The sequence below is a fragment of the Rhopalosiphum maidis genome, chromosome 1, assembly GCF_003676215.2.
Source record: "Rhopalosiphum maidis isolate BTI-1 chromosome 1, ASM367621v3, whole genome shotgun sequence".
NCBI classification, from domain to species: domain Eukaryota; kingdom Metazoa; phylum Arthropoda; class Insecta; order Hemiptera; family Aphididae; genus Rhopalosiphum; species Rhopalosiphum maidis.
The window spans coordinates 30,044,177-30,069,256 of record NC_040877.1 but is presented as its reverse complement, the minus strand read 5'-3'; the positions used below and the strand labels follow the sequence as shown (position 1 = coordinate 30,069,256).

The following is a 25,080-nucleotide window of genomic DNA, read 5'->3' as shown; positions in this document are numbered from 1 at the left end:
CAAGTATTATCGGGAGATGGTAAACTGTGACAAAATTACACCTTTTCTAAAAGTCGATATACAAACTGCGCCAAAAAAAAATTAACATTATACAAACTGCGACAATTTATTCTTTATAAATAATATGTACATAACCGATACGATAACACATATACGTTAATCATTAAATTAAATTTATATGTTATGGTATTGATATAGCTATAGGTGATGTACCAAAAATGATTTTTCTTGTAGAGTAATATTTTCGTTGTTAAAGACCAATTTGGCTCTGCATGTTTTCTTTGAGTAAATCCATGTCAAGTAACCGCTTATTTTGGAATTATATTTAAATTTAAATTTAAAATTGTTTAGCACCAATAATTGTTTGTCGTTTTGGCTAAACGTTTGTGTAAGTTCCATTTTAAATACAATATTACACGACACAGCACGTACTAACCTAACTTGTGATAATCTTGTACTTGTGAAGGAGCCAATATTTAGCTATTTATAAGCTTAAAAACAAATTTGTCTCCAACATAACATATTAATTAAATTACATATGTACAAAATAACACATAAGTATATTAGGTGCATTTATGTACCTATATATGGTATAGTATCGGTATGTAAGTAGTATCTATATATATTATATATTTATTATTTATATAATATATAAATTAAATTGTCGCAGTTTGTATAATATATCTTATCGGTTTTGTCACAGTTTACATATTATCGACTTTTAGAAAAGGTTTGATTTTGTCGCAGTTTACATACAGCCGTATTATTATATCGCAGATCAACGACGCTCATCATATTATTTTATCTAGATAAATTTAGATTTGTCTCTTACTGTGATTAAAATATTTAACTGTTATAAAGGTACCAATAAAGTATAATACCTATTTGTAAATAATATGAATATTTTGTATTATTTGTTTCTGTGTCATTTGTGTACATACATTTATTGCATTGAAAGGGGCTTATGATAAATAACATTTTTTTATTTTGGGTGAAGGTAGTAATAGGTAAAATGTAAAAACATTTTATTCCCCCAACCCACAAACATGACCAAATTACACCTCTGATGAATTTTATGTTTGAAAATGTTCAAACGTATACATAACAATAGAAAAATAACATTCTGAAAATCTATACTCGTAATTCCAAAATATTAGATTCCATATAGTATAATAGTTTGTTGTTTGTTTTTTTCTGTTATAATATAAATACTTAAGACTAAATATATATATTTATGCACTGACGAATTATATTAAATAGTAGATTTTAATTATACTAATTTAGTAACTTATATAATTAATTTATCATTTGATACATCAAATACATTTAAATATGTTATTGCAATCCATTTTTTTTAAATTTTTCTTATCAATTACAATTATTATTTTTTTACTGTAATTTCTTTACCTAATTTAATTTATTAAAACTTACCTTTAGTTGAAAATATAAATAAATATAGTTAAAAAATAGTTGTATAAATTATTTTTTGTAGAAAATAGATAATAATATAGTAATTATTATTGATATTATTATAGGATAAGAATCTGCAGACTTAATAGGTATAAGAAATAGGATTACATGATTTTTACTTTTTATTTTGTTCTCATTTTACAAACAATGATAATAATAAACTGATAAAAAAACTAAACTAATAAAGTTAGAAAAAAAAATAGAGAAAAAAATATAAGCTAATAATATTATGAGTGTATAAATAATTAAATAATAATACCTAGTGAAAAAGCAGAAAATAAAAATATACTATAATTAATATCTAATATTTAAACTAATGATATATAGTTATTAAAATAAGTTAGTTTCATAATTAAACATATTTAATTACTATTATTATGTTATAATTTATATTTACAAATTTTACGTGTGGAACGTCTGGATTCGTTAACAACTAGGTATTATACTATATTAAAACAAAAAGAGACATATACAACATTTAATTTCGTATGGAAATAATTAATAACAATATAATATTGAAAATATAAATAATTCATGAGTGGAGAGAGGTTGACGGGGATTATAAGATATCAAAAATTAAAATAGGTATTAACTAATAATGCCAAGTATGAAAACACCCGACGTCAAGGATATCGATATGTATAAGTAATTATAGCAACCGAAAATAATGTAAGAATCTGATTCCTGCCCAAAATAACACACATATTATGTATATCGTATTTATTATATAATGTATAAAATACTATAATATAATACGAGGAGTGATCCATTCATATGGCTACACTAATTTTTGTGTTTTTGAAAAAATAATAATTAATTAATTAAATAATTATAATAACGATTTATATTTTCACTATTAAAAATAAAATACTTTTTAAAATTGTTGTATAATTATCGAATATTGATAAGTATTTAAAGTTTGCATTAAGGAAAGTAGTAAGGTTTTGGTATCTAGTAAAAGTTATAGTCCACTCACAAGGACTTTAAACACTTATTACACATAAAAAAAAACTATATTTATTCAGCGTTCGATTTTAAAATTATAAACCTAACAAATCCTTTTTTGGGGAAAGGAAGAGGCACACAAATTTAGATTCATTTGTAAAGAAGCATCGAAGCGCTCTATTTTAATGGATCACCCTGTATTTAAATATAATACGGTCGTACGAAGTAGTATTATTGTTGTTATACTAATTATTATGTTGTACATTATTCTTTTCAAGAAAACGCTGAAAACGTATAAAGCACAAACACACACACACACACACACATATACACATATACATATTTATATATGGCGGTACAACGACGTGTATTCGAATTTGTTGTGGAAGTGGTTTAGGGTAGTCGCAGTGAGAAAAAAGAATGACGGAGTGAGTGTAGGTATATATATATGTATATATATTTGTATATAAAAAAAATCAAAGGGGGTTTCGTATAATATATTTTATACGTAGGTGAGCAGCGGTCGCTGGCTTATACGAACACGAACTGCGCTCCTTTTTTACACATCGGACACGAGTGCCCGTCCTGCTGTCCCGCTGATTCGAGACGAACCCATTTGCCATGACAATGGGGCGCCGACAGTACGGTCCATCTCGTCGCCCGATCCATTGTCCCATGGCCCGGGCACCGGAACCCAAGCGATTGACGCATCACCTGTGTGTCACAGCGCACACACACACGTTCACCTGTGCAGGGAAACCGGAAACGAATAAAATACAGATATAAATAAAAATGAAGATAATAATAACATAAGGACCAACTGTGATATCAGCGCAACAGACTTTGTCGGTAGCACCATAGAATAAAATAGTACTGAATATTTTAGACCACCTGGTTTTATATCATACCTATCTTATCTTATGCCCCGGCATATTTATGGTAAGCTTTGAGGATTTATTGGAAAATTGTATTCTAAAAGCAATTTATGATAGATAAAAGTAATTTATAATAAATTAAATTATACTATGATCAATTAATTTTTATCACAATTTGATTTTAAATATTAAGGGAAAAAATTGTTGGTTGATATCAATTTTTAAACCATCATAATTTAATTTATAATATACTTTATTATACTTTATTTTTAAATTATTTAAATTAATTTGTTTTCATGACGGGACACCGTTGAATTTACATTGTATTATTACTAATATACTAACAAGGAAAAACTAACCTATAGAAAAATGTATAAAACAAATATAAAAATAATACAAAATGCCGGATACGTAAATTAAAAAAAATTTAAAAGTTTCATTCATACATAGTATCAGCCATAAAAGATTATTAATATCAATATTTTATAATATATTTTATTACTTTGTCAATTCTAATTATTTTATATTCATTTTTTCGATCGGGGAAATTGGAGCAATTAGACATATTAATTTTATTATTTTACGTATAACTTTTTTTTTTACATCTGATTATTGACGATATTGATGTACACCTGACGTAATAATATAAGTATAGTTTAAAGAATATAGGTTTAGTAATTTACAAAAAAGTAATTTTAGGAGTAATTGGTATACTGGTCGTATATATATATATATATATATATATATATACTAATTGAGTTTGAGGTTTGTTTTGAGTAAAATATAAAGCTAACTATATATTACGTAGGTATATGGAGACAACTACGTAATATTGTTGATATAATTTTATACAATGTTTATCACACAGATTTTTACCAATATAAAATTTAATTTTATCATCACCTATATTAATTTAATTACACACAAGTAAAATTTAAGTTATTTATACTATATTATAGCTATACATTATTATAAAAGAAAATATTTAAAAATAAAACATTTTTTAAGGCTGTAAAAATGGGAAGGAAGATGTATTTTTTCAAGTTTAATTCAATTAGTATTAAAATACGGACTCAATTACTATATACCTTACAACAACCTGGGAATCAATTCATCTTAAAAGGTTTTATTGGAACTCAGTCTGTATGCAGCCCTTGATATATATGTTATATTAACCTTCAAGAAAACCAAACATTTTACGTATAAAACTTTATCAAAACCAATATGGACGTTGGACATGTGGATTTCGGTTGTGGAATATTACGAAAAGTTGAATATTATAATAAGATTCAAATCTCTTAAAATATTGCTCATAGAAAAATTACTTTACACTACATACGAATTAAAAAAAAAAAAGATACATATTGTATACTCGTATTACAAGTAAAAAAAAAAACAAATACTTAGTGATACTTATTGATTTTAATATTTTCTTTCGTTAAATACTCACGTGCCTTATAACCATTAATTCGTTATAATGTTATATTTGGCTGTCGGTTGAATGGTTTATGTTTATACATAAATATATATATTTAAAATTCCTCAAAGGAATAGTGTAATTTAAAGTGTCAAGCTGACATATAAAACATAAAAACGTAATTTCATTGGTGCATGTAACATATTATTATTACAACTACTATTATAATTATTGTATTTATATTTGAGTGTATATTTTTACGTGTTCTATAGTTAGGTAAGGTTAGTTTCAAACAATTAGTTTTAAAGTAAGTATATTAAGGTGTTTTTGTTAAGTAACAATACGATATAGATGCTGTATAAAGAATGCAATGTGAACAATGAAAGGGAAAACGATGTTTTTAACTTTAATATCTTCAGAAGCATCTCATTTCTTCGAAAATGTTTGTCAAAGACAGTTGAATGGAGACGGTTAAATCGAAATCGATTTAATTAAGTTTATAATATAATTTAAACATAATATGGCTCTGAAGGTTGTACTATGTATAAAAAAATATTTATATGTCATTAATAAAATAATATAACGAGTTATTAGAGATTAAACTTGTAAGTATACGATTTTATCATTAGAATTTTTATTATTAATGAACAGTATCTGATAGTGAATAATATTAATGACATTAATAATGTAATTATGACACTAACTGACCGTAAGTATATATATATTTATAATATTGCCTTTTACTATAAATTTTTCTTTCGCAGACAATTCAACAATACACAGTAGGTAATAAAAAACCACTTTTATAATGAAAGAAAGACCTAAACTGTATACTTTATTTCTAAAATGTTAAAGACCATAAACTTTCCAAAGGCAGAAATTATAACGATTTATGTCGATTTTCAATGCAAAATTTGGTCCATATATAGGTAGATAATTTATACGTAGACTATAATAATTATACATAGTAGTGGCAATGAGCACATAAACAGATTCGAATTTTATAAAATAAACACGGAATTCGATACTGTATTCAAGGTGTAAAAAAAACAATCAAATATTTATTTATCGCGTATGAAAAACTAATTTTACGTAGTGCTGAGGTTCATATATTATATCACCGTGACAGGTAAAATGTATACTAGACACTAGTATACGTACGATGTACGCGCCGGAGATCGGATGTATGCCAGTATTATACCTATACATTATTATATATTTATACTACAACATCCTACCTCAAGTTCATTTATTTTGTTCAACGAGTTCAGTTGTAAAGTAACGGTGAGAATTCGAGTGTAATTAGTGGGTTTTTAACGTAGTCGTCGAGTCTTACCTTCTCTAAGCAAAGAGTATTCGGACACTTTTCTACAGGCCTTGGTCGCTTTCATCACCTCGAAAAGAACACAGTACCTGAAACATGCGTATTGTAATTATTATTATTTTAATGTTAAACAGCGTCAATTTAATATTTATTTTATAATATACTTAATAATTTTATAATTGAGCTAAAGTGGTTAAATTTGTGAAAATTTAAGCGAACTTGATTTCTGATCAATTCAGTTAGAATGATACGAATCGTTAAAACTTTTTTACGATTATAGTTTATACGTTGTATTATTATTAAAAGAAATCAATTTGAATATAACATAGAATCAAACATAGTATATAACATACAGGTGATCATTTTAAAGACGTAAAAAAATCATGATAAAAAATAGTAAAACGTTTTAAAATTATATTAATTGAAAGCATAAATGATTCCGTAATGAAAACAAAAGAAAAAATATTGAAACCAAAATGTTTGCTAAATATGTTTGCAAATAATCAGCAGCGAATGATAAAATTATGATTCTATTGCATATCACATGAGTATAAAAATAATATCATTTTCCTCTCCTGAAATATTATGGCAAAGTGACACCGGTTTATACCCATCGTCCATTGTAACTATGAAATACGTCAATAAATTTTCAACTTTTAAAATTATTATGATAATGATATTCGTCGGTAGTGAAAGATATAATATAGGTAGTACCTATAGGTATGTGACACACACATCACATACCGACATATTACACTTAATAATCTAGTCAGGTTGTTGACATAATATATTATGTAAATATTATTACGATATCGAAGGATTGTCTGATCAGTTAATGCGATTTAAGAGTACTCGGTATATGCCGTAATGTATTATTAAACATTTATATATAAGTACAATAACCTATAATAATATACGTAGGTATCATATTATATATGTAATAATTATATTATGTAGGTACTCGGATAATTAAAATTATATTGGTATATTGGTTCTTTGCGAAAACAACTTTCGTCATGTTTATTAAAACTCTATAAAGAATGAATTTTATGATAGACTTAATTCATAATATTGTGGATATTATATTAAATCGTGATTTAAATAATGATCATCTCTCGAAAAATAATTATCAATAAACATATAGTAATAACAACAATACAAAGTATTATAGTTTACGTTTTTAGTGTATATATACAATCTGAACGTTCGTACATAAAATTAAATTGATGAAAGCGTAAATATACGCTATACAATTTCAAAAATGTTAAAAATGTATGTTCATAAAGTTAACATAATAATATTATAATCAATAGTGGTATGTTATTATAACAAGATAAATTAGTATAAACGAATTTGATTGCAAACATTTTTCTCTTTTCATTTTTAAATATTTCCCGTCCTTATTAATCTTAGTAAGTACTAATATTTTTTAAAACAAATGAATATTTTTAATCTTTAGAATCTTAATAAACTTTAAAGCTGTTTTAAAAAAATGTATTTATTTATTAATAATTCCAGTGGAGGTTCTGTTTATCAACAAACTTATAAATAAAGGAATTCATAGTTTTTAATTTCTAAGTTTCAAAGGGTATATTATTTTTTTAGGAAGTGTCATCCAGAAATAAATATGTTATTTATTATTTAGTATGTAAGTGCGTGAAAATAAATTCTATAGTTAGTCTATTTTTCTAGAGCACAAAGCTGTGTCTCTTCCCTAATAAAATTCATTTCCTAAATCCTTCTTATACACTTCTTATCTGCACATAGTACATACTCAAAAATGCATTACTAATTTTACTATTTTTTTTTTTACTTTTTGCTTATAATTATCATATTGTGTGTACCTTTTTATTTCAATTTTTAATGTTGTTTTAAATTTTAAATAATTTTCTTTTTATATTTTATTATATAATATACGTTTTATTTTTAAATTTAACAATACTTTTTTCTCCATTTAGTTGTTTTATTTGCCTAATATTTACTGAAGTTTATCTAAATACATAAATATCTAGAGTAACTTAATGTTTATTATTTTATAATGCAATATTTAAAAATTAGATAAAATAAGGTATAAACAATTTAAAGAATTGTTACCTGATACCATCAATAGGTACCTACATTTTTGTTTAAAATATTGGTTTATTCTATTCTTTATTTCTTTATCATTATATATGTATTATGTATTATTAGTTATTTATTAGCTAATTAATCCTTTACAAATTTAACTCTATCAATTTTTAACCACCATTAATATTAAAGAGATCTAGTCAAAGATTTAGATCTAGTTAAAATGCATGTTTTTAAAGTATCAAATTAAATTTTTTTTTTAATATTTATTTTATTCAAAAGGTTATTTTGATAACCTTCTATAATTTTAATTTTTTAGTATAAGTTTATTACCAAAATATAATTTTATTTAAACAATATATGAGTAAGTATTTACTATTAAACGATATTTTTAAAATCGTGGTTAATACTTACAAGTACTTTACCTACAGTGTGTTCAACGATGATAAAGATAACACATCATATTTTGAACGCATGACCCTGAATTTAATTAGGGTTTTATGTCAACATTAAGGACTTAATATTACACTTATTTTGAGTAATTACATTTTTTTTTTAAATTATTCGAGCATGCACAAAAAACAAATTTTTAAGCTGCACCTCTCTCCTTTCAGTTCTAGTTTTGATTAAATTAATCTGTGCAGCACAACTTTGTTTTACAATAATACATTTAAATTGAAAAAAAAAAACCTCACAAAATTATTAAATAGAACTTTATAAAATCAATAATAGAATTAAAAAATAAAATAAAATACGTTAAATACAACACGCATTAACACTTTATTACTTTAACTCAATATCAATAAGTCCATTTTTTTTAAGATGAAACATGGAAAGATACTTTAAGTCAATTTTTTTTAAAAAATGTACCTATTTAATTTATATTAAAACTCAAAAATAGGAGGAAATTTTGTTTTGTACATACTTGGAAAATTTTTAAAAACTTTAAATTTTTCGAAGATAAGGGGAATATAAAATTTTTTATGTAATAAAAAAAATAATTTTAATGAAATTTATGATCATGCTTTGGAAATATTTTATGTTACTTTTATTATATTGAATATAATGTATAAAGTATTATTAAATACTTTAAATTTAAACGTATTAAATAGTTGTCACTTGCAACTTACCAATTGCCGACAATATACGAGTACACCTCAAGCTTAAAGTTCGTGATTATATTTTTTTACTAAATACGGTATAACCTATTAAATCAGTGTTTCCCAACTGGTGTTCCGCGGAACCTAGGGGTTCCGTCAGCCGGTGCCAATGTTCTGTGAGAAGTTTGGATAAATATAAATTAATTAATAATATTTTTGATTTAAATTATGATTTGAATATAGAAAAGCTCCAAAGCTTAAATGGGGGTTCCACAAAACGCTCAAGCTCTTGTAAAGGTTCCGCGAGTAAAAGAAGAGTTGGGAAACACTGTATTAAATTATATTTAATACATTTTAAAAACCATTGTTTATAAATTATTTTAATGATAAATTGAACACTATAAACAGTAAACACACTATTATTTCTGTCTTCTATCTACTCCCTAACAATCGTTTTAAAAATTAAAATACAAAAGCCATAATACACCACTATTCTGCAGGTTGCAGTATTGAAATAAATAGTTACTTGATGTCACATGAATTGCATTTTTTCATACTACATATTTATTCTGGAATCTTGAATTTTAAATCATAATTTATTTATTTTTTCTATTTCTATAAATTTGACTTAAATATTTTTATTGTGTGATACTATTATATTTTATATTTAACAGAGCTAATAAATATGTCTATCATAGCCCGAGATAGTAACAATGATTTTAAATGAAAAAAAAAATCTATTCATAAATCATGTCTCTTGTACATGTATTATAAACTTTACGATCATATAAATAACAGTATTATTATAAACTAGGATATGAAGTATATACTTAATATATATTTTTAAATATATATATCACAGAATATAAACGAAAATATAATACGATTTATGTGAGTTTAGTAAGGAGAAAATTACAGCAAGTAGCTATTTTATGAGATGGCGTTCTTACATTACCATTTTATAGTTATCTATAGCTTAGTTATATTATCTGGTATATACGCATCGAGCTCTTGAATAAAAAAATAAATACATGTTGATTTTTACTTTTAATTTAAAAATATGTTCTGAGAAATCAATACATATTCTGTTTAATATTTTATTTTTCATTGGGAATTTTATTTTATGCTAAGTGTGAAATTTAAGACAGGATTACGTAATCATAAAAAAATAATAATTAGAAGAAATACAAGTAATATACTTTTAAAAACGTACTATTATATCTAAATTGTATGAAATAAAAATCACTAAAATAATTAAATAGGTATGCTTATTAATATTCATTTATACATATAATATTAAGTTTTTCATTATTTGAATATTTTATTAATTTGTCGTTAAAATATCATATACAATTTTTGAAAATGCTATTTTGAACTAGATACTATGAATGTATATCCAAATATTTTGTACTATAAGGTTAAATACATATCAGTTTTCATGTGTGAGAGGTAAATCACAATTTCCAATTTGTCATTCCTTTTGTGGACATTTTTTTTTTGTATTTCATAAGAACCCTTTTCGATATTATGTGAAGCTTATAAAACGTATTTTACTCTGTGCTCCGTGCATACAAAACCACGTGTTTTGGTCTGGAAATCTTGACGCATAATGTTGACATTGCATTGGAGTACTTTTTGTTAAGCTTGGTTTAAAAGGCCAGCTCAAAAAACACCTACATACATTTAGGTATATAGGTATACCTATGTATTATGTATATTATATACATATTTTATTTTTATCGCCTACTCAGCTTTATCATATACTCGTCGTGCATCATTCGCTGTACTATATTATACACCCATATTAATTCCATACATTGACTTGGGCACAAAAGCCCAGACATGTAAACAGCTTTTACCAACCAACATTCTCATGACAAGTATCTATTGAAAAGGTCATCGACGCTTGTAATTTCCATGTGCACACATCACAAATTTTGCATAACACACGTATACATACACAATATAGGTACTGACACACAAGGTATAACCGCGATTTCCGACGAGTATCTACATTAATTAAAGACGTCGAAAACACATCATATTTTTCTGAGGTTTTAATGAATTTTTTTCATTAAAAATCCGTACATATAATATCGAGTACAGACATAATATGAAATATATACTGACGATATTGATTTAGCTTGGCACTATGAAACGATACTTAGAGATTTGGAGTATATAGGTATATATTCCACGATATATTAATCCACGAGCTTGTATTGAAAACACAACTTTTTAAATATATAAAAATATTTCTTTAAATGTAAATAATAATGATGGTAATATTATTATAAGAACAGAAATTTAAATTTTAGCTATCACCTGTGACTAAATTTTTTTCTAGATAGATCATTTTTGAAGTTGAGAAGAGCCACCAAAATAAAATCATATAAAGCCATATACTACAGAACGTAGTTGCGCGTTATTTGAACACAGGCGCGTTTAATAGACAGTTTACGGTTTATTTATTAGCATAATATTATAGGTAATGTATTTCAGAATTATTATTAAATGTAGTTGGTATATAATAATATATATTATATTCCACCGTGTATACGACGTTCAATATTGCATCATCGAAATGGTCAACGGGGTAACAATCATATTAACGCATAGTTATGACACTTGGGGTAAGGGAGGGTTCATTTACATACAGACAATTAATTAGACGTATAATATGATGTAATCAATCACAAGGTGGTTAGCTCTAATAAACATAATTTATATGTATGAGTATTATATATTGATTATAGATTTAAAGGGATATGCATGGCCATTTACAATGTCAGATCAGAAAGCTGTCTAATTAATTTCACGAGTTATTGTGTGCTATCTGAGATACGTTTTTTTATAACTAAAATCATTTTAATCATTTAAGAGGTGAGTTATTGTTATTATTTGATATATTTTTAATATTTTTCAAAGAACATGTTTATTATAATAATAATCCAATAATATTTTAGAATAATTTACATCTTAGATTAATATTTATGTAAATACTATTAAACACTGATTGATATACCTAATTTAAATTCGAAAATGAATGATAAATTATACTATAACTTTATATATTTATATTATATTGGTAATCACTGTATAAATTATAATTATATGTATAAATAATACCTAGTTAAAAATATTTTTAAGACTCAAAATATTATACTTGAAATTTAAATAAAAAGAAACGAAATAAATAATAAGTCAGAAGTTTTTACGGTTTGGCCAGTGAATAGTTTATTATTAATTTATACGTAATAAAAAAATCAATTTTAAGCAGTCAATTCTTGAAAAATAAACTACAGGGTCATGAAAAAATTATTTTCTTAAATGTATTAAAACTAAAAATCATGTATGTTGTTTAACAATATAAACAATATTCAAATACAAATAATATGAAAGTAAACCTGCCAGGTATGAAGTTTAAATTATTTTTGTAAACTGATATGTTTTATCATCCATTCTTTAAATATTAATGAATTTGACTTACTTTTTGGGAAACAAACTGATACCTGAGAAATAAAATAATATGTAATTTGAGCACACCTAGGTTCATAATTTCATGTAAAATATTTTACGATTTTGAATTATTATTTATTAAAACTTAAAATTACTGAAAATCTTTAATTATTTTTTTAAGATTTAACTAACAACAGTTCTATACCATATATTTCTATAAAATTAATTTAACACAAAAATAATTAACATTTGTTTTAAGGCTCACATTTAAATAAACAAATATTACCTATTATACTATATAAGTTCATGACTTTTTTGGTGATATATTTATGATAAATTACTTTTATTGAATTTTCTACCATTTATTCTTAAGTTCAATTGATAAATATATACAAAATTATTGGGATAGTTCTTTCATTTTTATTTTGTTATGTATGCTTATGTGACCGTACATAAAACTCAATAAACTAAAATGTAATAATTAGGATTTTCAGAAAAAGTTTAGGTAAAAAGTAATATATTTTTTTAAATACATAACTAATACATAAATAATAATTATATATAATTTATGTTCATGGAATTTTTTTTATAAAGTTATATTATACCTACTTGAATTTAAATTATTACAAAGTCGGTATATCAGATATGCTAGTTATTAATTAATATTATTTAGAAAGTATAAGCTTTATTGAACAAAGTACAATTAGACTTAATATTTAATGCTTTATGTCAAGACAAAGCTTTTTTGCTATTTAATGACACGTAGCTGTAAGTTCATGTAAGTCTATAATTTAATTATTTTTATACCAGAGACTCTAAAATTCTAAGACGTATACTAATGCAGAGAATTGATATTTTTAGTAGTGTTACGCAAAACAGATCATAAGTACATGTATATATAGTGTTAGGGTGTAGGAATGTCTTTCGCCTTTGATAGTAATTTCACGACAAAGGTATGCCCGAAATTTGAATATTAACTACCCCAGGTTTTGTTACAATTATGCCCCTTGACTGGTCACCCTATCTATATTGCAGAGTATCTTTATATAACCTCGTCTCTCTTTAATTATGCATTCATTGAGATTACATAATATATACATGTTTATAATATACAAGCGCGCGTGCACACACACACACACACACACACACACACACACACACACACACACACACACACACACACACACACACACACACACACATACACACACACACACACACACCTAATGTGTGCATTACCTAATGCAAAACACATATACACATACATATTTTGTGGACTTAACAGTCTGCAGTAAGGCCTTGCTTATGACTTTAACCAAAATTAAATGTCTTTTTCTCCATTCACATCAAGTTAAATATTTTGTGTTTCGGTTATCTTTTTAATGTATGTGAAATGATAACGTTAAAAATAATTGAACACTTACTCCTTTGAATCTAAATCGACTGGTTCTTTTGACAAGCGGTACTTTAAATTGTGACGTATATCTTGGGACTCATTACTCAAACGATTGGATGCCAAAGACGCAGGCAGCAACATGGCGGTTTCTGAAAAGAAAAAGAAAATTTCTTAAATTTTCATGGTTCTATTATGCTTCATACAATGTCATCATTCAATTACTCTGGTGAGTGGTGACTAGAGTTTAGAGGAGAACATTTAAAAGGTAGTTATATTAAAAAAAACTCCCGATAATACAGTTTTTAAATTTTATTATTAAGACATAATATATGGTTTATACGATACTAAGTTCAAATAACTTTCACAATAGCCAATAGTTATTTTACTAAATGTGTACTATATTGTACAATGTACATATAATTATAGTTTTAATAATAAAACGATTAACTTGATTAATAATGATTTACAAAAGTTAAATTTAATTTAATTAATTCTAGCTAACTTGTAATAATTAATATGTACATCGGACATAAATTACATAGATTTAATTTATTAAATGCCGTTATTTATAGAACTTCAGAGATTCGATTATGTTAATTTACATAGTAAATATAACTATATATTAATATGTATTAATAGTTATTGCTTAAATAACATTGTTTATTAGTTGTTATTTTAATTAATAGTTATATTCAAAAATAAATAATAATTAAACATAATTAGATTACCTACTTATAATATAAATATATATATATATATAAATTAACAAGAAGAACCTTAAAAAGTTGTCAGTATTTTTTTATTTATTTTGGACTGAAAATTTAATACTAAAGTTTCTACAAAACTTAATTCGTGTCATTTTATATCATGAAAAAAATATGTAACTGGTGCGTGAGGTATTAGAAAATTAATAGAGTTAATAATTAAAACTTTAGAAATTTAAATTGGTATGGTAAAAATGGAACAATAATTTTGGGACATAAAATGTATAATAGCATTAGCTATGAATTATGAGTCGGTTATTAAATTAACATAATATATAGATTATATATATGCTACTTTATTCCCGTAGCTGCTATATAGTTAGACAAATATTTTTTTTCTTCATACGCATAGTAATAATGCATTATTAGAATATTGTAATTTATTAATACAAATCAACAATTTTTCAAATTTTGTAAGTTTTTATACATTGAGAAATAATAATCTATAGTATTCAAATATATTAATTATTTATTAGCCTCTTATTTAAAATAATAATACAGTTTAGAATTATATGATTATGTTTTTAAATTATATTATTCTCCATAGTTATTTCACAGATTATCACCGAATTGCAGTTTTTCGTTAGGTAAAGCTTATATTTAATTAATAATCATTGACCGTTCGACTTTCATTGAACTCTAAGGCCTTATAATGATTCGTAATTTCTAAATTATCTAAATCTCTTTCATCTTATTTACAGTGACTACGGTCAAATAGATGTGCTTTTATCACAAACGCTGTTTCAGTAGTGCAGAGCGTCTCCGAGAACAGTAAGTAAAGAAACTGGGCTATTATTACTGAATGATATTATATTGATTATCCACATTTTCAAATTAACTTATATATTACTCAATTAAAAGTACATACAAATTCCAAATTAATTTAATATAAAATTATTAGCATTACTGAGAGTAGTTTTAAATTATTGGCACTTCGAATCTCCAAGACAATAAAGCTAAGTTATAAAACTAAATACTAGGTAAGTATGAAAAACTAAAAATTAATTAATTTAATAAAACAATACAAATTAATAATGATACAGTTAAGTGTTTAAAAATAGAAAATTAATAATATATTGTATTTTGAGTTTTATTTATCTATTTACAATCGATTATTGATAATTAAGATTTAATTTAATTAATTCAACATTAATGTGATATGATACATTTGTATCTACATATTTTCTATGCATAATAATTATTAAAACACATTTTTTTTGTGATGAATTTTTCGGTACTCGTTTGAATCGTATGATCTAATATTTACGTTCAAGTGTTTGAACATTAAAATAGTTGTTATATAAGCTGAATATTATGATGAACACGTACAAAAAATATGTAAAAACACAAGTTTAAAAAAAATTAATGGAAATAATATATAAAAAACAATTTTTTAAATTATATATCTTGTATGACTATAATTGCCTCAGTAATCGATTTTCTTATGATCAATAATAATAAAAAAATAAATATATTATAAAATATGATAAACCTTTACAAGATTTCCATTTAAAATGTAATATCATTTGATTTTACATAGTTATCAATCCAGTGTAAAGTTAAAAGTGAATTGTGTAAAGTGTTTAATTAAAATGATACTCAAAGTAATGACAATAACTGATAGTAGTATACGTGTATAAAATAAGTTTATGTATGCAGAATGTGCATCATATACAACAAAACAATCTTGAAAACAATCGAAGCACTGATGTATATAATTTTTAACAATGAAAGATTACAAAATTTTTTTATTGCAATTGTTTTTTTTCTTATCTTTTGTTTATATATAAGGTGTTTGTGAATAATGAGCCTCGACTTTTTGCTTGATTAAAATATTTTCATGCCAACAGTCAGACAATAAATTAAACCGTTACTAAGGACTGTTATCTCCAAAAATGAACAACATTCTAAGAAAATATTACTAGGGGATGCATTTTACTTTTCATTTGATATGGTACATAAATATTTGTTGTGGTTAAACTTAAAATACAGTTCACAAAACTATAGTGGTAGAAAATTGTATTTATTAATACCAAAGAAGTCACTTAGGGTATGTTTGCATCTTACAGAGCTATGACATTAGGCAAAACACAATGGGGAATTTGCATTAGTAGGTATAAAAATGTATTAAAAATTATAGTAATAATAGAATACGGATTTATTTTATAAAATTATTATTTAAATAATACATAAGTATGAAATAAGTTATAGAAAATAGATGTTTAACATACTAATAACATGTTTTATAATTTGTATAAAATATTATTTATACCTTATTTTTAAAAAAGTAGCTAATGTTGTTACTGTTTTAGTAAAATATTGGTTAAATGAGTCTAAAAGTAAACACATTTTACATAATTGCTTCAATTTTTATGAATAATTTAAATATTACAAAATATTGTATAGCTAGGTAAATATTAAATGATTATTTTTTTCAAGCATGTAATTATTATAAAAATATAATTGTAAATGGATTATTTTGAATTATATTTCATCTAATAACAATGGTTATGTTTATAATTTTACAGTTTTATGTACGGAATATATATATATATATTAAAATAACTATTTAATCATACAGTTTTGATAATTACATTTTATTAATGAACCTATGGTACAAATGGTACAATGAAGTATAAAATACTTACTATAATGCATTACACAAAATCGTTAATTAAAATTTATTTAAAATGCTAATCTTTTAGTTTTAAAATAATACCATTATGGTTATGAGCTAATATTTTTATAATACACATATACCACATACAAACTAACTACTGTATATTATGCTGACAATCATTTATTAATTTATTTTAATAGAATTATAATGAAACTCTTTTGGTAATGCATTATGTTTTATTATACTTTTGTAACAAACAATGCAATTTTAATGTTTTATATATTTTTATTTTTTATTAGTGATTCAGAAAAGGTTAGTAAATTTAATTAACAGAATTATTTGAACTTTATTGATGCGTGGATTTTTAAGTAAAACTTACTTTTTTTTTACTCAATAATAAATCATTTTTAACTTAAAATTAGAAAAAAAAATGAATGGATAATTAAAGTTTTGTGATGAGAAATATATTTTGAAATGAAATCCCAAGAAAAGTGTCATTTTGAACATAAACAATGTTGACTATTATAATTGGATCAATTTTTGACGAAAATTATTTTTGTCGAAAATAGAAAAGAAATACAATAGTATTCAGTTAAAATTAATTTATAAATGTAATTTAATATATTTTTCTATATTGATGATTTTAGGTTTAAAGTTTACAAGTACGTCATTCACTCATACTCATACACATATTCGAATAATATAATATAATTATACAATAGCGCGGCAACCTATATATGCAATTTTACAACATCTAAGACTGCTTGGCGCCGTAGAGTATTATCGAGAAACAGCCAGGGGTATATAGTTTTTATAATACAATATATTAGTTGCTATTATTACAAGTACAAAATAATTTGTGGTAACTTGTTATCTTTGTTATGATTACCAAATGATTTAAAATAAATAAGATAATGGTTTTACTATAATCAAGATCCAATTTTGAGATTCTTAAATATATACAATATTTTTAATAAATTAATGTAAGAATATGTTTTTTAAATGTTTTGGAAAGTTTTAGATTTTTAGAAAAAATAAATGAAAGTCAGTATAGATACCTTTTAGTGCACTCCCAGGATAATTGGGACACCTGGTTCCCATGCACGCCCTTTTCTGTACCATTGAAGGGCAATGTTTGCCACCATTTACTGGTGTCTTAATCACTTGTCTTTTTCTTGTCATCATGCCATTTCCGCATTCTGTATCACATTCACTCCATGATTCCCATTCTGACATCACACAATCAATCACTAAAAAAAAATTAGTTTTTTTTTAAATTTTTAAACGTTTGGTTATACAAACATTTTTCATTTCATTTTAAGTATTTTATGTGGCATACAATATAATATAATTAATATGTACCAATATCATGTTTTATTATTCCGTTCTTCCAAGTGAGCTATAAGTAAATCATTTAACTTTCAAATAATAAAATACATAAATCGAACAGAGTTAGCCATAAAAGTATGTTTCATTTTTGTGGTTGAAAATAATGAACATTTTTGGGTTGTTACTAACAAGATTTAAGATATATCTTATAAAAATACTAAAAAAGCTTGTTTTTAAAAAATATTATTATTTGGTATTTACGCATCGTTAAGTGGCAAAGCTTTTACTTTAAATAAATAAAGTATAAATCGAATAAATAAACTTTTAAGTGGATGTGTTTAGTGACAAGTAAATAATTTAACATTAAGTTTGTCTAAAAGTACACTACCAAATTAACAAAATACGTCAGAACATATATAGCTAGGATACTTTACGAATTAATCATAAAGTGTACAAAACTACACACTAATAATTCCATAATATGTAAAATTGATTAATCTATATTTTATAAATTGAATTAAGTACAAAATACTGCATTCTTAACTATTGTAGTAAATAGAAAGTAAATATATAGTTATTTATAATAAAATGTAGCGGGAATTTAAAAGTAAAAAAATTGATAAAAATTGGATAAATACTTGAAAATTAATTGAATAAAATGTTAATTTTCTATTAGATATTTTTTTATATTTTTGCTATGATACATACAATTTTTAATTAAATTTCAATATCGCATTAAGTAGTTAATTATTTATAACTTCCTTGATAACAATAATTATACAAAATATAAAAATAATAATGGTTTTATTTTCATATTATAAATTTATAAATACTGATATCAACTAATGATTTTTAAAAGGTTACAAAAATATACAAACATTTTAAACTTTCACCATTTTTTTTTTATCGTTATATTATTTTAAAATCTTCTGATTTTATAGTAGTGACCTTACGTAATAATAACAATAATATTAAAACAAATAGATATAGAACAATAATTATCTTTTCTCCATAATATATTAATATTTGATGTCCATACGATAATACATGGAAAGAGTAAAAATATCACTTGAAGCAATCTACTCTATATTAGATTTTTTTTTAATGGATATGACGTAACTATCAAATGTTTTTACTATATTTTAAAAATTGTTTGATAATAATTATAAAAAATAATTACAAAACACAAATATTGTTAACTATTATATTGAATTCAAAAATGTTCTACATAAATATAAAAACCGTTATACGAAAATATATAGTATTTACATAACATATAATAGTTATTTAATACTTATTGGAACATACAATTATAACGTGTATTCTTCTATTAAGTATAAGTAGCCGTATTCATATTTAACTAACCTAACCTTATACACTGGATACAGGAGTTTGTCTACTCATAATAACTAATACTTATATTATCGTAACATAAGTTGGAAATGGAATGAAAATCTGTATATAGTTTCAACTTATTGTATAATCAATTCAACAAACGATATCGTATATATACAAAGCATAGATATTATCATATCAAATTAATTCATATCGACCGGCGGTAAGTGTAGCTGTGTAGGTATATATAAAACCGTTAGCGCAGAAGATGAAAACTTTTTCCTCTTTTACTTCGCTGTCTTCCTTTCTTCTCGTTATTTCACTGCATTATGCTTATTTACTTCTTGCATTACCATCTAACACTCAAACACTCTAGAACTTTATTTTTTTTTTTCAAGAAAATAATAAATAATGAAAATAAATCATCCCCTAATGTACTTACTCGAATAGCTTTAGAAACAGTTAATCAATCTAACATTTTTTAAATATTACAAATAACATTATATACTTTATATAAATTCCTTAGTTAATTTTTTTGTTTTAACATTCTATGAGTGAACAAGTTAAAACAAATTATTATTATATTCGAATTATTTAAGAGATTATTATAAAGTAAAAAGTAAAGTTTTCATATAGTATACATATTGTAATACCCTATAGTAGTGAATGTAGTATGTATTCGCTTAATGATGAATTCTTATTATTTCTCATTTAATGTAATATGATTGAAACTTGCTTAATACCTTAAAAGAAACTTGTGTACAAGTTATATAATTATAAGCAGAGTTCTAAAATATTAAATTCTCTTGATATAAATAGAACCAACATGATTTATAGTAACTTTTTGAAAAGATGGATCAAAATTATTCGACCAGACTAAGAATAATGCCCGATATATACTCTTGTTTGCTGAGTTATTGTTTTAAAAATCAGATATTGATTATCTCAAGTACAATTATTTATAAACATTTGAATATTATATTCGTAAAAGAAATATAAAACTTATTGGTCTAGTCGGAGAGTGTATTGTAGGTACTCTAAATGTATGTTTTGTATGAATGTTAATTTCAATTTTAAACTCAAGAAAAATGTATATATCATAGATTAAACATGTATTTAAAGTTCATTAAATATGGCTATTGATTAGGTATGATATTGTTAAAGTATTCCTGTCAATATATTATATACCAGATGTTGTCTGTTATACACTTATACATATTTATTGAAAATATAAAATAATTATAATATTATTATTATTATTATCATTTGGAAAATGATAAAAAATAGGAATTAGTAGTCTATGAAAAAGGATTACAGAAATATTTAGTTTTGACCCAGACTATACTTTTTAAATTGCATTTTTCTATAGAATAAAGTGAATTCAGAACCAAGATAATGACAAAATTTCCGCAATATTTTGAGTTATAAACTATAGTAATAGATTGATTATATATAACTAAATTGCAATAAAAATTGCAATACCTATACTATATACATGTTATGACTTGTAACACTTTATTTACAATTCTATATTTATTGTCAATTTCCATTTAAAGTGCTATATCAAATTTTAATACAATATTTGTATTTTTTCACATTTGTTTATAATATAAAACACGAATACGAATGATTTCTAGAGACAGATTGAAATGAGTTCAGAAACAAAATAAATGTATTGTCAGCCTTAAAAATTCGACCATAAAATCGTTCTCCCAGTTTGGAAAAATGAGGCACTTAAAAAAGAAAAAAAATGTAATATTTTAACTAGAATATTTCAATATTTGCTTACATGTCACGTGAAAAATATTTGTAACTTTCGAAAGACTGGAAAAAAATAACTGAATTAAGGGATTGAGACGCAAAATAGTAAAAACATAATAAATATAAATCGCACAAATGTCAAATATAGTACATACACTGAATAGAAAATATACAAAATAAAAATTACAATTTTTACAAGTCTTAAGTTGTAAATTAATTATTTAATATGTTGTTATTTCATAGTTATTTATATACATACTATAACCTGTAAGTATTGAAATAATCTGCAATTTGCGATTTTATTGTTTTTTAAAAAATTTTATTCATGGTATACCACAACTATTTATCTATTAATTATAACTTAAAGTGGTCTTACACCATACAGTTCATAAATATTATCGTATAAATATATAATTTTAATAATATTTATGAGTAATTTGTTAAATATATCCCGAATCAATTATTCACTATCAGTTATCATTGTAAAAACTAAAAAAATCGATAATTCATTAATTGCTAATTATTACGTATATTATAATATATAACGTATATTTCTGCTAACGTCATATAAATAAAGTAATATTGCAATAAATTATTATAAAAGTACAGACTTTAATACATACCTATTATTAAAAAGGGATGCTTAAGTTAAATGGAATATAATGACGTCTGGAAGAATAAATTAATTCTATTGAACTATTTCCTATAGGGTCAACAAAGACAATGCCAATAATATTAAATACCACTTAGAAGAAACTGAAATATATAAAAAAATATGTTTAGTTCAATCCTTTCATACACAAAATATATATTTACACACTATGAACGTATCTATACACACACGCAGTTAATATAATGCACAGGCACGTAGTATAGCCTTAGCAACCATTATAATTGGATGAGGATGGTTATAGGGAGATTGAATATTTCTCCCTGAATTCAATTTTAAAAATTGTTTAAATTACAAAGATTTTTAAAAATATTATAAATAAATAAAATCGAGCTAGTTTTGAATGTTTACAAAAACAATACACTACATTTACTCACAATTCTATAATGTACCAATTATATCACATTTACCATCTTTAATCAAGGATGGTTAATCATTATAATTTATACTTAAGTATACCTATATAGGTATATCATCGTACATACAATTTCAATTTAATGTAATACAAACGAAGTATTTTTATTTAGGTATAATTTAATGAGAATTTAATATACAATTACTATAATATATCAATGAAGATACATATCGTACCTAATAATGTGATAATAATACAATAAAAATTTATTAAGCATTTTGAATAAAAATGTAGTTGATATTTAAACATATTGTATATTTGTAAATGTTTTAAAAGTAAAACATATACAATTGACAGCTGTACAGAAATGTTTCTTTAAATTTCAGACCATACACGTACCATTAACAATAATTTCAAATAGCATCGTACGGTTACAGAATAAAATTACATCATGAAACCAATTTAATTTTTTTACTCGGGACAAAATTAACTGGAAAGCAATAATTCACCTTACGGAACAAGTCTAGGGTAAAGTTTTAATATATTTCGTACGAGTTATAGCCCCAAGGCCCAGAATCAAAAAGTTTGCCTTAAAAAATACACCTTAAACCTTTTTGTTATAGCCGACATCGCCTGTTGCATTTATATTACGCATTTAGAGTCAGATGTTGTAAATCTGAAACAAAAGAACTGTAAAATTACTCTTTTGTCTTTTAAATAAATGTTTATTTTTAATTTGTATGGAGTCTATACATTTTTAAGAATTACGTTAATGTATTGGTAATGGTTCTATTACAATATATAATATAGAACATATTTTTTCTTTAAGGATCGGCTTACATAAAAACAACAATTGTGATTTATTTATAATCTACATTATCGTATTTTGTAGATAATGAATTCTAACAAAGGGGTGATCTACTTTGAAATCGTTCACGATCTACAGGTCGATTGTTACCGATCGTTTAGGCACCACTTAAATAACAAATTAAAATAAAGCAGCTGTACATATCCTTATTTATTATATCGATTATAAAAACTATAGTGTTTTTAATTAATTACCTATATTAGATAGATGCTTCAATATAAAATTAACCATCAATAAATATAATCCGTTTTATACAACAATAATCTCGGATGAAGTTTATTTGTGTAAATTATTTTTTAAGAAGAGTTAATTAATCAAACAACAGGAAAAAAGTTTAACATGATTCTGTGGCCATTAATTAGACCTTAAGAGTGCTGGAAAAAACTTGTTTATCCAAAAAAAAGACCATCACGGAATCATTTATTTTTTTTTAATCCTGGGAACTTTAATTAGCCTGTTAGAATATTAAGAGAAAATAAATCAACTGGAAAAGTGAATTATATCAAAAACAATGGTTCTATATGGGTTCTATATGAAAATAAGAATAATAATAATAATAATTGTATTTATAGTAGGTATCCACGTATGATAAATTGATAATCGATGTATCAGTATATTTCCATGTAACAAAAGATTACTCAATATAATTATTAACTATTATTTAATAACGTATAGTATTTACTAAGAACACTTGTAGCATACCTAGCTAACATATAAGTACGTTTAAAAAAACATAAAATTCAGATTTGTTTTTTTAAATATCATTATATTTTATTATATTTTTATAAACATTTATTGGAAAAAAACTAAAAAAAAATTCCAAATGTTTTTAAATGTCTATTACCTGAAACCTGATACATATTGATAATTTTAATATTATCCATCTAATTATTTTTGTGTATTGTACAGTACTGTCGAACACGAACAAATAACAAAAACCAATATTTAAGCATCACATCAATTCGATAAATTTGATTCTAAGATTTTAATTATATAGGTATTCAATATTTATCAATTTTTATACAAAACATATTAACTGTTATAATCAGCATTAATTTCGTAATTGACTTTTAAAATTAATATGATATAAATATTAATAATCATTCAGAAATTAATGTAAATATTATTTAAATGATAACAAAATATAATCAAGATTTACCTAGTTATATTAAATAAACAGTATACACACTTAATATGTATTTAAACAAAAGATTTATACGAGTTCCAATCTTATTGTTGTATAAAAAAAGTCTTAAACAAATTGCATTTAGCTTGAAAATGATATATATTTCTAAATAAAATTATGGTTATTTACGTATTGCAAT

General features: G+C 23.9%; 1 protein-coding gene across 1 annotated transcript in view; it reads right to left on the bottom strand.

Moving 5' to 3' along the window:
- Positions 1-1,830: 1,830 nt before the first annotated feature.
- LOC113560914 (somatomedin-B and thrombospondin type-1 domain-containing protein) overlaps positions 1,831-25,080 on the bottom strand; it is an 80,357-nt gene continuing 57,107 nt past the window's right edge. The window contains exons 2-5 of the mRNA XM_026967040.1: positions 18,496-18,687; positions 14,082-14,202; positions 6,044-6,120; positions 1,831-3,161 (exon numbers count right to left, since the gene is read on the bottom strand). Coding sequence (XP_026822841.1) covers positions 2,947-3,161; positions 6,044-6,120; positions 14,082-14,202; positions 18,496-18,687 — 605 coding nt within the window. The 3' untranslated portion in view covers positions 1,831-2,946. The remainder of the gene's footprint in view (positions 3,162-6,043; positions 6,121-14,081; positions 14,203-18,495; positions 18,688-25,080) is intronic.